We start from the raw sequence: 14,752 nt of genomic DNA, 5'->3' as shown, positions 1-14,752 counted from the left end.
CTTCTCAGTTATTCTGAGTTTTGAATTGCATCAAGAAGCCATCTACTGAACCTCTTTGTGATTATCCAAGAGGTTCTTCAGTGTTCAGCTACAGCAGACAAACAGGATTCTCAGTAAATAATGTTTCTCTTGCACCTCCTGAGCATTTATGCTTTTAATATGTTTAGAACTGCTGATCTTGATATGTTCTGTAGTGATTCTAATGTAATTAATTTAAAGTTTCAGGGGACCCTGGTAAGTGTCTTTGGAGTAAATGATTGTGAAGTGTGGTTTGTGCTGCAGTTATGGAAGATGTGAAAGTAACAAAATGCTGATGTGATGTGGCTTAGATACCTGACATAAAATGCCTTTACAATTAATAGGTGAGCAAGGGAGACAGCAAAAATGCCAAAAAGAAGAACAATAAGAAGACAAGTAAGAACAAGAGCAGCTTGAGTCGTGGCAATAAGAAAAAGCCTGGCATGCCCAATGTGTCCAATGACCTCTCCCAAAAGCTGTATGCCACTATGGAGAAGCACAAGGAGGTAAGAGCTGATAGAATGAGATCTATGTATTTTACTCCAGTAGCGAGGTGTGCAAAGCTTTGATACTTCAGAGTCATGCCCTGTAAATTATATGGGTTTGACTGGAGAATTGAGTGGCGCACCAGTAAGTCTGGGCTCTTTGCTGTGAGGGCAGTGCAGATAAATACAACTGTGCTCATACAGAACTTCCTAAAAGTCTGGATTGCCACAACAGTTTTGCTGTTCAGTCCAGTGCTGCTTACCTAATGCTTTTGAAGAAGGTGAAACCTGCAAGGTACCTGGAGGTTTGAAATTCCTCAGGTCTTACAAACCTGATGGCCCATCATTGAAATGTTAGCTGGTCATGGAATTGTACTGTGTAATGAAGTTTGGCAACCAAAACATCTTGACAAGTGCTGGCATATCAAGTCTTTTTATCTTTCAGGTCTTCTTTGTCATCCGTCTCATTGCTGGCCCTGCAGCCAACTCCCTGCCCCCCATCGTTGAGCCTGACCCCCTCATTCCATGTGACTTGATGGATGGGCGTGATGCTTTCCTAACCCTTGCTAGAGACAAGCACCTGGAGTTCTCCTCACTGCGAAGGGCTCAGTGGTCAACCATGTGCATGCTGGTCGAACTGCATACCCAGAGCCAAGACCGCTTTGTTTACACCTGCAATGAATGCAAGCATCATGTGGAGACCAGATGGCACTGCACTGTTTGTGAGGTACGTTTGGTGAAGCTCTTCCTACTTGTGTCCCTGTATTCCTACTTGTGTACCTGAACTGATCTCTCAGTATTAACTGATGAAAAAAGATCTGTACAGCTCATCCTCTGGCAGTTCAGAAAGAAACAAGAGGAAGCAGTTTCCATAACAAGCAATTTTACTAATCTGCTACTTGGTGTGACTTTTGTCTTCTACTTTCAAGCTGTGGAGAACTGAATTTCCTATATTTCCTGTAGTTCATTTAAAGTGCTGCTGCTTAAGCAGTTTGTAACTGTAGCAATTGCTTGAGCCATAATCAGGATCAGCTGATTTTTCTGAAGAGTGATGCATCCTTTCTTCTCCCAGAGTTAGAACTGTTGTGCTGCAGTGTTTCTGTAAATGGGACTCTCCATTGGTTTACTGGCATAAAGGTTTTGCTATACTAGAGGTCAGATTCTTGTACTTGGGTGATTTTTCCACTACTCTGCTGTGTCTCTGGAGATGCTGCAAACAGCATTTTTGTTTTCAGAAATCTTTGTTTGCAAGTGTGTTTGAACATCAAATGCGTCAGTGTGGGTCAATTCTTTGCCCTCCATAAGCTGGACTAACCTTGAATCTGGTTTGGAATGTAAATTTTTAGCATGCTGGAAGTAAATTACTGTCTCGGATTCAGTTCTGAAAAGGTCTGATTAAAATGGGATGCTCACATTTCCTTTTATATATCAGAAAACTAATCCACAGAAAAAATTAGAATTTATGAAACCTGAGGACTTGGATCTTTTTCTTAAAGATCAATTATTGAGCCCAAACTCATGTGCTGTTGCATTCACAGAATGTAATGCTGTTCTGTTAACTTCAGTCAGAATACTCTGGTTTTTAGCTTGCCTGAAAACTGAAAATTCAGATTTCATTCTTTTTTCTTCTTTGAAAATTAGTACCTTTCCTGCCACTCTTGGCCTCCTAAGGCAGCAGCAGATAGGCAGCTATTTGTTCCCTCCCTTTTTCTTCTCCTTTCCTATCTGGAAAGAAAGGGATTTTCCTGGCCCAGCTGAATAATGTGCGACTTAGTAGCTCAGAGCAAACTTGTTTTTTCAAGCTGTATATATTTGTGTAGATTTCAGACATCCTTACACCTACACGCTTACCCAGGCTGTAATTTGGATTTATTCCTTCTCTAGTAACTCAGCATGGTGTAAAAGATTGAATTTTTCCCTAGAGCAACAATTTGCCTGGAACAGACTGGTAGTAATTTGTTAAGGTAGCATAACATCATTTACTTGCTGTACAGAGTTTCTGGAACACTGATAACTTCTCCTTCATTGTCTTTCCAGGATTATGACCTGTGCATCACCTGCTATAACACTAAAAACCATGACCACAAGATGGAAAAACTAGGCCTTGGTCTAGATGACGAAAGCAACAACCAGCAGACTGCAACCACCCAGAGCCCTGGCGATTCACGCCGCCTGAGCATTCAGCGCTGTATCCAGTCTCTGGTGCACGCCTGCCAGTGCCGTAATGCCAACTGCTCGCTGCCGTCCTGTCAGAAGATGAAGCGGGTTGTCCAGCACACCAAAGGCTGCAAACGCAAAACCAACGGAGGGTGCCCCATCTGCAAGCAACTCATTGCTCTCTGCTGCTACCACGCAAAGCACTGCCAGGAGAACAAGTGCCCAGTGCCCTTCTGCCTCAATATTAAACACAAGCTCCGTCAACAGCAGCTTCAGCACCGCCTGCAACAGGCACAGATGCTCCGCAGGAGGATGGCGAGTATGCAGCGGACCGGTGTGGTAGGCCAGCAGCAAGGCTTGCCCTCCCCAACGCCAGCCACCCCAACAACTCCAACAGGCCAGCAGCCCCCAACGCCGCAAACGCCACAGCCCCAGCCTCCACCCCAGCCTGCCTCGCAGCCTCAACCTGCACCTCCCAACAGCATGCCACCCTACACCATGCCAAGAACTCAGCCTCCCAGCGCTGTGTCCCAAGGCAAGGCAGGTGGCCAGGTGACGCCTCCAACGCCACCCCAGCCACCTCAACCACCGGTGCAGGGTCCTCCTCCAGCAGCAGTGGAAATGGCCATGCAGATCCAGCGGGCAGCAGAGACCCAGCGTCAGATGGCACAGGTTCAGATTTTCCAAAGGCCAATTCAGCACCAGATGCCCCAGATGCCGCCTATGGGAATGAACCCTCCACAGATAGGCAGAGGTCCTGGTGGTCACATAGATCAAGGAATGGGGCCAGCAGGAATCCAGCAGCAGCCACCCTGGGTGCAGGGGGCCTTACCCCAAGCTCAGCTGCAGCCAGGAATGCAAAGGCCATCTATGATGTCAGTAGCCCAGCCAGGTCAGCCAATGAATATGGCTCCTCAGCCAGGGATGGGTCAGGTACCTGGCGCTGCTCAGCCCAAACAACCACCTCTGCCCCAGGCAGCCTTACAAAACCTACTGCGGACTCTCAGGTCTCCCAGCTCACCCATGCAGCAGCAGCAGGTGCTTAACATCCTTCACTCCAACCCTCAGCTGCTGGCCGCTTTCATCAAGCAGCGGGCTGCCAAGTATGCAGGGACCCAGAACCCCCAAGGGATGACGGGCCAGCCTGGCATGCCTCAGGGTCAGCCGGGTCTCCAGCCGCAGCAGGCCATGCAAGGGCAGCAAGGAGGCGTGCACCCCAACCCAGCAATGCAGAACATGAACCCCATGCAAGCAGGAGTGCAGAGGCCCAGCATGCCGCAGCAGCAGCCGCAGCAGCAGCCGCAGCAGGCCATGGCTGGGATGAATCCTCAGGCGCAGCAGATGAATATGAATCACTCGGGGATGGCTCCCCAGTTCCGAGACCTCCTGATGAGGCGGCACCAGATGATTGAGCAGCAGCGCCACCAGCAGCAACAGCAGCAGCAGGGAGCAGGACCACCACTGGGGCCAGGCATGGCCAACCACAGCCAGTTTCAGCAGCCCCAGGGTGTTGGGTATCCCCAACAGCAGCAGCAGCGGATGCAGCACCACATGCAGCAGATGCAGCAAGGAAACATGGGACAAATAAGCCAGCTTCCACAGGCGATGAGTGCAGAGACGGGAGCTAGCTTGCAGCAGGCTTTCCAGCAGAGGCTGCTTCAGCAGCAGATGGGGTCCCCAGCTCAGCCCAATCCTATGAGCCCCCAACAGCACATGCTCCCCAGCCAGGCCCAGTCCCCGCACCTACAGGGCCAGCAGCTCCCTTCATCGCTCACCAATCAAGTGCGTTCTCCACAGCCTGTCCCTTCACCACGGCCCCAGTCCCAGCCCCCCCATTCCAGCCCATCCCCTCGGATGCAACCTCAGCCTTCTCCACACCACGTCTCCCCGCAGACCAGCTCCCCACATCCAGGACTGGTAGCTGCCCAGGCTAACCCCATGGATCAAGGGCACTTTGCCAGCCCGGACCAGAGTGCAATGCTTTCCCAGCTTGCTAGCAATCCCGGCATGGCAGGCCTCCATGGTACAAGCGCCACGGAACTGGGGCTCAGCTCCGAGAACTCAGACTTGAATTCAAACCTTTCACAGAGTACACTAGACATACACTAGACACATTGTAGCATTTTGGGAGCAAAAAAAAAAAAAAAGGAAAAAAGAAAAATGAAATAAAAAATGAAAATAAAAGAAAAAAAACTTATTTTCTCAAGACTTTTTGTACTGAAGACGAATTTTTTTGAATCTTTCTTAGCTAAAACAACATTTTTCCCTGGAACACATCTGAACTCTGCAACAATAGTTTGTGGTTTTACAAACAAACCAACAACGAACCTGAGGGACAGTAGAGTACAAAGAATATATTTTTGTTATGGCTGGAATCCTGACCAGTCCTTTTTCTTGGGTTTTTTTTCTTTTCCTCGTGTGCGTTGGGGAGGTCGGGATTGAGGGTGGTCTTTGGGATGTTCACCAAAGGCTGGGCCCTCCTCATGCCTCCAATAGGGGTTTTTTGGGGGTTTTTTTGTTGAATTTTTTTTTTAAATTAATGAAAATATGTAATATTGATAGTTATTATTTACTGAGGCAGATGGTAAACATTTTCCCTATCCTGGTTTTTCTTCATGTCACTGAAAAAAAACCAAACACACCACACCAGAAACAAAACTAAGAACCTTTTCTTAAAACCGGAGGACAAAAGGGGTTAGTGTTGCTTTAAAAATACATTACATATATAAATATTATATATATTAAAAATAAATACCAATCTTTTCCTCTTCGGTTGGAAATATGTCAATTCTTTGAATTAAAAAAAAAAGTGTAAAAATATTAAATAACTCAGTCCCCTCCTGAAGTCTACTTTTGTCCTCCAAGAATTTTCTATACAAGAGTCTGAGCTTAAAAGAAAAACTTCAAGTATTAAACTAATTTGTACATGTAGAGAGAAGACAACATTTTTGCAAATACACAGGGGCAGCTGCCAAATGGATGTAGTATATATATTGTGGTTTCTGTTTTCTTGAAAGAATTTTTTTCGTTATTTTTACATCTAACAAAGGAAAAAAAAAATAAATAAAAAAGAGGGTAAGAAACAATTCCGAAGGGATGATTTTAACCTGAGAAAAAGTCCCTGGGGTTTCTTCTTTATGCTTGCTTTCTCTTTCCCGTGCCCCTTCCCCACCCTCTTCCACTTTCTGTAAAACTTGAAAATAGAAAGCAAAAAAGGCCCTCAAATGTTGTAAATCATGCAATTAAAGTTGATTACTTATAAATATGAACTTTCGATCACTGTATAGACTGTTAAAAATTGATTTCTTATTACCTATTGTTAAATAAACTGTGTGAGACAGACAGCCTGTTTTTAATGCTTCCCTTCTCTCCCATGTGTTACTTATTCTTCAGATGGTGGGGTTAGCAGAACGAAGATGCCGCTTCAAGCGTTCGCTGCTAGATGTTTGAGAGCTATTTAATGTATATGACTGTTTTAAAGTGTAAATCTCTAATAAGGGATATGGAGTAATAATTAGTCTTCTACATGGACACTTTTGATACAGCTTTGCATTCGCGTCTGTTCCCGGCATGTATCTTACCAAAGAACCAAGGTCTGACCTCAGCAGTTGTGCCAGGCAGCTGTACCCCATCAGCTCACCCAGCCTAGGAGCAGCTCATCTTCAAAGGACCTGTTTTGCATTTTGAAATAGCTATTGTTTGGATATGTGATATTAAAAATATCCTCTTTCACTCGGAATATATTGTACAGCTTTTAGCACTGAAGCGTCAGCATGAGGTAAGCTTGTCCCATAGGTGCTGGGCACCCTGTCACCCTGTGTTGAATCTGGTGACCTGACATATATGTAGAGTATTTACTGAACATGGTCTGTCTGTGGAGCACCACTGCCGCAAGCACAGTTGTGTGCTGCTCATAGCTGCGTGCACATGGAGTTAATCCTGAGTGCATGCTGTGCACTGGCTGGGTACCATGTATGCAGCCAGTCCATGGAGGACTTCCCACAGTACAGCCTTGATGTGTGTGCTGTACATGCAGTGGTGGTTGCCTTGGGAATAATCTGCACCAGAGCATTACACACCGGGAATACCCAGATGTGATCAGAGCACATCGTCTTTGTAACACCAGCTGTGTGCTGAGCATCAGTGTATCTACAAATCCAAGACAAATAACAATGGGAGCAAGCTGCTTTTGGGAAAGGGCTGGTGGAAGATGTGGAGGCAACCTGGATGGATGGGAGCCTCAGCTGAGTGCCAAACAAAAGTAATGGTGTATTGCAATGTGCACAGATGTTAGGAGGCTGTTAAAAAAAAGGAGTAAAATGCCTGATGTTTAGATATAAACACAAGGAGAACAATGAATCTTGCATTAAAAAGAGAGGGTTGGTAACCAGCCTTTAGCAAGATGGTGGAAAGTTTCTGGGAGGCTGGAGGAAAGCAGCTTTGTGCTTTGGTAGTCTCCCTTGAATGATCCCTGTACTAATCACGCCTGTGTGGTGCAGACCAGCTCTGCACCAAGTCCCCAGTTACCTTGTCTGCTCTGGGAGGGGCTGCATCTGTCCTGCTCTGAGGGAGAGCAGAAGGCACAAAGCCACATACTGAATGCCTGGCTCAGGCTTGTGTTTTCCATAACCCTCACGGGCATGCTTTCCTCTTCCTTCCCAGAACCTAAGCAAAGCCTGGCCTTACATTCAGCCCCTGGGGGACTTCTTGGGATGGAATATAAATGAAATTCCTTGTGACCACATACTGGTTAGTGAGATGTAAAGTGTGCCCACCTTTCTGTCTTGTATGCTTTTGTGCATCTGAACCCAGGAAACTGCTTTTACCTGTGCCTATGTTGTTAGCTCACAGAATATGTTTTGAAATTGTCCCAGCCTGCACGGGAGCATCTGGCTTATGCTGAAGTGGGGAAGCCTTGAGGTTTTTCAGAGCAGCTTTGATTCAAAGAGACACAGATCTTCCAATTTTGAATGCCAACGTAGTGACTTGCTTAAAAGATGCCACAAGGCATTTTATGTGACAGCTGCTCTGTCCCCCTCTGTAGATGCTGTCTCTGAGCTAAGCTCAAATGCTTCATTGAGGTGGTGTGGATGATCAATGGTCTTGAATTTGTATGGAGTTTCTTTCCCTTACATCATTCTGCCTCTCCTTTTCCCAGTTCTACTGGAAAACCAGAACCCATCAGCTGGGGAAATGCTATGGCTGATAGGGATGGGGTAGGACTTCAGGATGGCAACAAACTTCAGATGTCACCTGTATCACTGCTGTGTGCTCTTGCCAATCATCTGCATCAAGTTAGAGTAGCTTGTTTCTCTTACCATGTGTTAGACTCTTGGACCAGCAAAAAGATATCAATGCTAATGCTTATAGTCAAATAATAGGCAGTTCAGTGATGCAGACTCTCTCATGTCAACTCCTTCCAGTGCTCCGCTGAGTCCCAGGATCAATGACTTGAAGTTGCAGGCAGGGAGGGCTTACGGTGAGTTTGTTACAGGGAGGAATGTTTACGGTTTCTCCCTCTGTCTTTGGGCCATCTGTTTGTTAAAAATACCCTACACATTGCTCTTCCCTGTTTCATTGTTCCACATTATGGACAAATTCACTGTTTATGGAGTGGTTTAGATACGTTGCAGGCTTGTTCTTTGTTACTCCTCAAACTGGTTTTATCCAGCTTCTGGTTACTCTGATGGTTTGGCAATGTGAATTGTGTATAGCTCTGGGCCTGCTGTATCATCCTGTGGCTGTATGTGTCTACGTTGCTTTTTTTATTTATTTTTCTTAATTCCAGCATCATAGATACCTTCTTCTGCACAGAGCCACTTGTTACCACAGGAGCATAGAACAGCTGAGGAGGGCAGGCATCTCTGCAGAGCATCTAGTCCACCTCCCTGCTCAAAGCAGGGCCTCCTAAGGCAGGCTGTATGGGGCTACGTCCAGATGAGCATCTCCAGGATGGATGTGCCACAGCCTCTCAGTGTACTCCCTGTACCAGGTATATGTATGCATGGATAACATTCCCCTGAGCTTTCTCTTTTCCAGGCTTGAAATGTCCCAGCACCCCCAGCCTTTCCTCATCTGATGGATGCTCCAGACCCTCATTATCTCCTTTGCTAATCTGTGCACTATATCCATGTCTCTCTCTTGTACTGGTGAGCCCAGACCTGAACACGGCATTGCAGATGTGTCCCAACAGTGGTGAGGGGAAGGATCCCCTTCCTGCACCTGCTGGCAACACACTTCCTAGTGCAGCTGAGGATGCTGTTGGCTGTGTTTGCCATTAAGGGCATGTTTTTGGCATATTTGCTTCACCATCAGGCCCTTTTCTTCCAAGCTGCCTTCCAGAATGTGCTGGTACATGGGGTTGTCCCTCCCACGTGCAAGATTTCACATTTCTCTTTGTTGAACTTCCTGTCAGCCCATTCTTTTAGCCTATTGAGGTCCCTCTGGATGGCACCACAACCTTTCGGTGTATCAGCCACTCCTCCCAGTGTTGTACCATCTGTGAACTTCCTGAGGATGCACTCTGCCCCATCATTCTGGTCACTAATGAAGATGGTGTGGAACAGTATAGTCCCCAGTACCAACCACCAGTGACTTGACTCCACTGAACTTTGTGCCAGTGTTCCCAGCCTTTCAGTGCACCTTGTTGTCTGTTTATCTAGCCCATGCTTTCTCAGGTTGTGAGGAAGTTGTCAGAGATGGTGTCAAAAGCCTTAGGTTAATTCAAGATAAACAACATTCACTGCTCTCTCATCCATCAAGCTGGTCATCTTATCTTCTGGTAGGTTGCTTAAACATTTCCTCCTCAAAAATCCATGATGACTATTCTCATTCACCATCTTGTCCTTAGTGCGTTTGGAAATAGTTTCTTGGAAGATTTGCTCTGTCACCTTCCCAAGGATTAAGGTGTGGGTGACTGGCCTGTAGTTCCCCAGGTTCTCTTCCTTCGAGACAGGAGTCTATTCTTCCAGGAGCTTCTCGGGAGCTTCCCCCAGTCACCATGACCTTCCAAAGACAATAGAGAATAGCCTTGCTCTGACATCAGCCAGCTCCCTCGCACTTGGGTGTGCATCCATCAAGTTCCATGGACTTGAGCATGTCTAGTTTGTTTAAATGTTCTCTAACCTAATTCTACTTTACAGAGAGTGCTCCAGACATTCCCCCAGTCCCAGGGAGCTGGGGGTGCTGAAAGCAGGGAGAGAGGCACCCAGCTGTGCTGATTTCACAGAGGAGCTATGAGACATTTCTGTAGGATGCTGTCTTCCCAGAACATCCCTGTTTTCCTGCATATACATGTGGGCTGGGCCACAGGCTGCCATGTGTCAAGATCTCTCCTGTCCACGCCACAATGCAATCTTTGCTTGCCAAGCTAGTCCATCACTTGATTGTCAGTTCTCTCACATGTTGACTCTAGTTTAAAGCACTTTTCCACAGCTTGGACAGCCTTTTTCAGCTTAGCAAAGGTGGTTTTGCTCCCTTGGTCAGGTGGATCCCACCTTTTCATAGCAGCCTGTGATCATTGAAGAGGGTCCCATTGTTGTAAAAGCTGAATCCCTATTGAGAGCAGCTGCACAAACAGTTGTTGACCTGCAGGCTGCATCTATTCCCCCACCAGCAGAAGACGACTAGGCCCACATACTCATAGCCAGAGCTGTGAAGTCACACGTGATACGCTCCAGGTCTCCCCTGGAAGCATCATCAATGCCCATGTGGAACAGCAGCAGCGGGTACTAATGGTATAAGGGCTGGACAAGCCTTGGCATCCTCTCCGTAACCTCCCGCATCTAGAACCTGGCAAGCAGCACATCGCCTTAGGCAGGCTGGCTGATGGTGGCCTCTGTGCCCTGCAGCACAGAGTCTGTCACTGCCAGCACCCATCAGTGTGGTGCTGTTGCATGGCTCAGGCAGTTGAGATGTTTCATGGGACACAGCTGGCAGCTTCATCACCATGGGAGCCCCTGTGTACATCTCTCAGCTGCTCCCTGGGAGCTGTGCTCTGGACTCCGCAGTTACACAGGCTTCTCCTTAGTACCTGTTGTCTGTTAGTTATAATAATATGTATACAGCAAGTGTCACACCAGATAATTGTGCAAAACCTAAAACAATGCTGGTAACAGTCACCTAGTCATTAGACAACTGTTGTAACAGTGAAACGAGCTACCTCACAGCTCCTGGCAGGCCAAGACAAGTCCAGACAAATCAGCCGACAGGGCCCAAGTTACTCACATAATGCAGAGCTCGTGGCCTCTTACAAGTGGTGGCAGCACCACAAGGCTGAGGTGCATGATGTGATAGTGACAGCCATTCCAGGTTCTGCTTCCTTTTCCAGTGCTTGATACACACTTAGTTTGTCCCCCTCCTGTTTCCAGGGTGGTCTTTTTACACACATCATGTCCTTGATTGTGCTGCTCCCAGTTACAACCAGGACTCTGGCCCAGACTCTGGAGAGCCTGGTGCGGGGCCTGTATTGAAAGACAGCAGTGGTCAGAAGCATCTGTTCCTAATGCCTCCTACCCTTAAAACCAGAGGGTTGCCCTGCTTTGGGAATGTTTGTTGTTGTGAGCCCTCTTAGCAGCTGCCTTGGTACCACACCGCCCTTGGGTAATTGTCAGTTTGCACAAGGAGCCATTTCCCCCCTTGCCTTGTCAAAACAGGTCACGTGCTGTAGATCCCAGCCTAAGACAGAGCCTAGCCCAGTCCCTGAAATTTTGAGAACACCTGCAGTGGCTTCAGCAGTAATCTATGACTGCATCATGGCTGAAGAGCTGCTGAGCCTCATAGGTACATTTCATGCATTGGTATTTGCCTGCCTAACTTTGATCTGGCACTTCATTTAGAAAAACAGGGGTTTGGTGATGTGCTTGAGTTGCTGTCTCTTAGAGCAGGGTCTTGGTTGTAACTCCCCAGCAGGGACCCTGTACACAGTGATGTTTGAAAGGGAAACCTGTTCTGTAACTGGTGCTGTGGGTAGCTGATGGGCAATCAGCCAAGGAGCCAGTCTACGCTCCTGTTGTAGGGAATGTGGTGGGTTTAGGGAGGGTGGAGGAACGACTAGTGGCACCATCTGCCCCAGCAATCTTCAAAGCCCTTCAGAGCTCCTGGAGAAGTCGGCATGCCCCAGATTCTTGTTTTCCCCAGGTGGTGGTATCAGGCTCTGACCTATGTTGGGAGCACAGAGCTATGGGGGATGCAGCCACAAGCTCTGTCTGTGGGTGATTTGCTTCTTCTCATGCCCCCACAGGCCCCATGGCAATAGCAGGGATTGGAAGGCAGTGACAGTGGCATTGCAAGAAAAAAGCTCTTTGCCAACCCACTCCTCTGTCTGAAAGGGCATAACTTCTGCTGCCCAGAAAAGCAAGGAGTCCTCACTTAGGTTTGTTTCCTTCTCCGCTTCTTATTGTCTTTGTTTCCCCACAGTGCCGCTGAGGTCTTCCTAAAATGGGGAAAGAATGCAGGTATTGCTGCGTAGGCTGTGGAGCAAGAGTCACAGCAGCATAGGACTCTGGGGCCAGTGAAGCAAGAGCTCAGACGTAGAGGCATCCTTGGGCTGACGCAGAGAGGCCCTCCAAGGGCTGGACGGCAGGACCCGGGTGTTAAATTGTGGCTGGGAATGAGGCTTCGTCAGCCAGGGCCCAGCTCTCTGCAGCACTGCCAGGGGTAGTGGCTGCAGGGCTGAGGGCTGTGGTGTCTGCAAACACAGCACTGGAAGCCAGGGCCACTTTTTCTGCTCATAGCAATCTCAGGTCCTTAAGCTGAAAGTCCTTTGGGCATTTGTTTTTCCTGTGCTTCTTGAGATTGCAGTGAGGGCAATAGCAGTGGTCGGGGAGTCCCATGTTCTTCCCGTGCAGGTGTGTTCTGCTGTTCTGGCAGCAGGTTGATAAGCTCAAGTTTCACTAAAGAAAACCCTTAGGGCAGGTATTTTGGACATTTTTTTAGTCCATCTACTGTAACCCTGTTACTGAAACCTGCTGTTTCTCTCCTGGACTGTGGATGTGCTGTGTCTTGCCTGAAAACTTGTTATATGGCAGGAGAGTGAGAATGAATTTCCCTTCCCTCTTAAACTCCTCCAGCTTCTGTTTCTGATTACAGAAGCTCATACCTGTTCCTCTCACAGTTCACTCAGCTCCAAGGAATCAAGGGGAGAACAAGATTTATTATTCCAAAGCAAATCTTCCTTCAGCACTGGGATAGGGTGGGGAATTACAATCAGAAGCTTATTTCCAGGATGATTTTGAGGGTTTATCCCTCCTCCTTTTTCCAACAATAGGGTGTGAAGATCGGAGTGTGGCACTGAAATGAGCTCCAGTACAATGTCTCCCTGGTGAGCAGAGGTTTGGGAGCCACACAACAGACATCTCACCAGGCCTGTCAACTGAAGCCAGGGCAGCAGCCTCAGGCCTGAGCTGTGACCTGTGTCTTACAGCAACCATGCTGCCAGGGTCTGTAGCCACGTTCACTGGCAGGGTTATTGCTGCTAGAAGTTAGAGCCCCAAAATCATGAGTTAAAAAATAAAGACTTCAGGTGATTTTGTGTTTGCTCACTGCTTTCTCAGTCTGAGCTGGTAGGATGCCAGAGAGGACCTCTTCATCAGGGACTGTAGCAATAGGACAAGGGGCAGTGGGTTTAAACTTCCACAGGGGAAGTTCAGGTTGGATATAAGGAGGAAGTTCTTTGCTGTGAGGGTGGTGAGGCACTGGAATGGATTGCCCAAAGAAGTGGTAAATGCTCCATCCCTGGCAGTGTTCAAGGCCAGGTTGGACAGAGCTTTGGGTGACATGGTCTAGTATGATAGGAACACTCATTCGCTTTTGACTGACAGGCCTCCACTTCCCAAAAGAGCCTTTTGGTCATCTGAAGGAGTGATGTGATCTGTGTGTATCTCTGACATGGGTAAGCCTTTGAAAGAACCTTTGCCATGCTGCCTTACTTTCACCTGCAACCAAGGCTGTGCTATATGCACCAGAGGGGAACTGTGCATATGCTTCACGTTACTTGTTTAACTGCACAGTCTGTACAGTACAGCTTTTTTCTTTTTACAGTACTGACACAATGAAGGTGATATGAAAATAAAAGGTAAAGTAAGGATTAGAATTAACTCCAGGAGACTTACCTTTTGGATAAAAGAGAATCAATGCCGGAGGTGTACAGTGAGACACTTGATTCTTGGAAAAAAGCTGGGATGAGGGATGTTGCCACCGGTACCACTACGACCACATTGCTTTTCCATGGGAACAAAAAACGCCTCCCAAATGGAGGAAATAATTTGTACTACGAAGAAACTATGCTATAAATGCATAAAAATTCTAAACCTGATTACATATCACAGTAAGCACTTCAAGGCCTCTTTTGTGTAAGGTCATACTGTCCTTGCCAAATAAAACGTCTATTTCTGCATGAAAGCTCTGAGACTGATTGCATGAGGAGATGGGGAGGAGCAGCATTAACTCATGGGGGTTATTCACAGTGTGAGTCTTGGACACATCAGGGCAGGGCAGGAGTGCACGGCCAGTTCTCCATCCTCCTCTCTGCTTGGCTGGCAGCTCTCACAGCATCCAGTGGCAGCTCCGCAGCCTGGGTGACACGCTGCTGCTGTCAGTGTGGAACAGGGACAAAGGCGTTGCCAGTGTGACATTAGGTCCCCGCCACGCCAAAGGCATTCCTCCCACCCAAACCCAAATCCTTTCCCACTTACCAAGGTGCATAGGAAGTCATGTGCTTCCTCCCTTACGCTGAAGATGCACAACTCCCATTGTTTCAGGGCCGCTACACTCACACCCACATGCTGGTGGCTACTGGGTTTGTGGGGTGGAAGTCTGGGGGGTTGTTGCCTTTTATTATCATTATTCTTTGTTGCTCTGCTTGCATAAAGTTCTGTGCCTCAGCGAACTAACGACAACGCAGAGCTACTGGAGAGGAAGAGGCCGTGTCAGAGGCGCTCGGCCTCTTACAACGCCTAACTGTGGCGGCCATGGCCGCCACTGCGGAGAAAGAACTACAGTTCCCATCGTGCCTCACGGCGAGAACAAGCTATTCGCTGATTGGCTTTCTTTTCCCGGCCGCCGCCAGTCAGATGTGCCGTTGGGGGGGGGGG

The 14,752-nt window shown here is 47.7% G+C and overlaps 1 protein-coding gene across 1 annotated transcript in view; it reads left to right on the top strand.

The window, feature by feature from the left end:
• EP300 (E1A binding protein p300) overlaps positions 1-6,004 on the top strand; it is a 63,388-nt gene extending 57,384 nt beyond the window's left edge. Inside the window, exons 29-31 of the mRNA XM_065677448.1 lie at positions 363-524; positions 949-1,230; positions 2,541-6,004. Coding sequence (XP_065533520.1) covers positions 363-524; positions 949-1,230; positions 2,541-4,769 — 2,673 coding nt within the window. The 3' untranslated portion in view covers positions 4,770-6,004. The remainder of the gene's footprint in view (positions 1-362; positions 525-948; positions 1,231-2,540) is intronic.
• Positions 6,005-14,752: the final 8,748 nt, after the last annotated feature.

Source organism: Lathamus discolor, chromosome 1 (assembly GCF_037157495.1).
Source record: "Lathamus discolor isolate bLatDis1 chromosome 1, bLatDis1.hap1, whole genome shotgun sequence".
In the NCBI taxonomy this organism is placed as follows: Eukaryota; Metazoa; Chordata; class Aves; order Psittaciformes; family Psittacidae; genus Lathamus; species Lathamus discolor.
The sequence above is the reverse complement of the archived record's forward strand: the minus strand, read 5'-3'. Positions and strand labels throughout refer to the sequence as shown.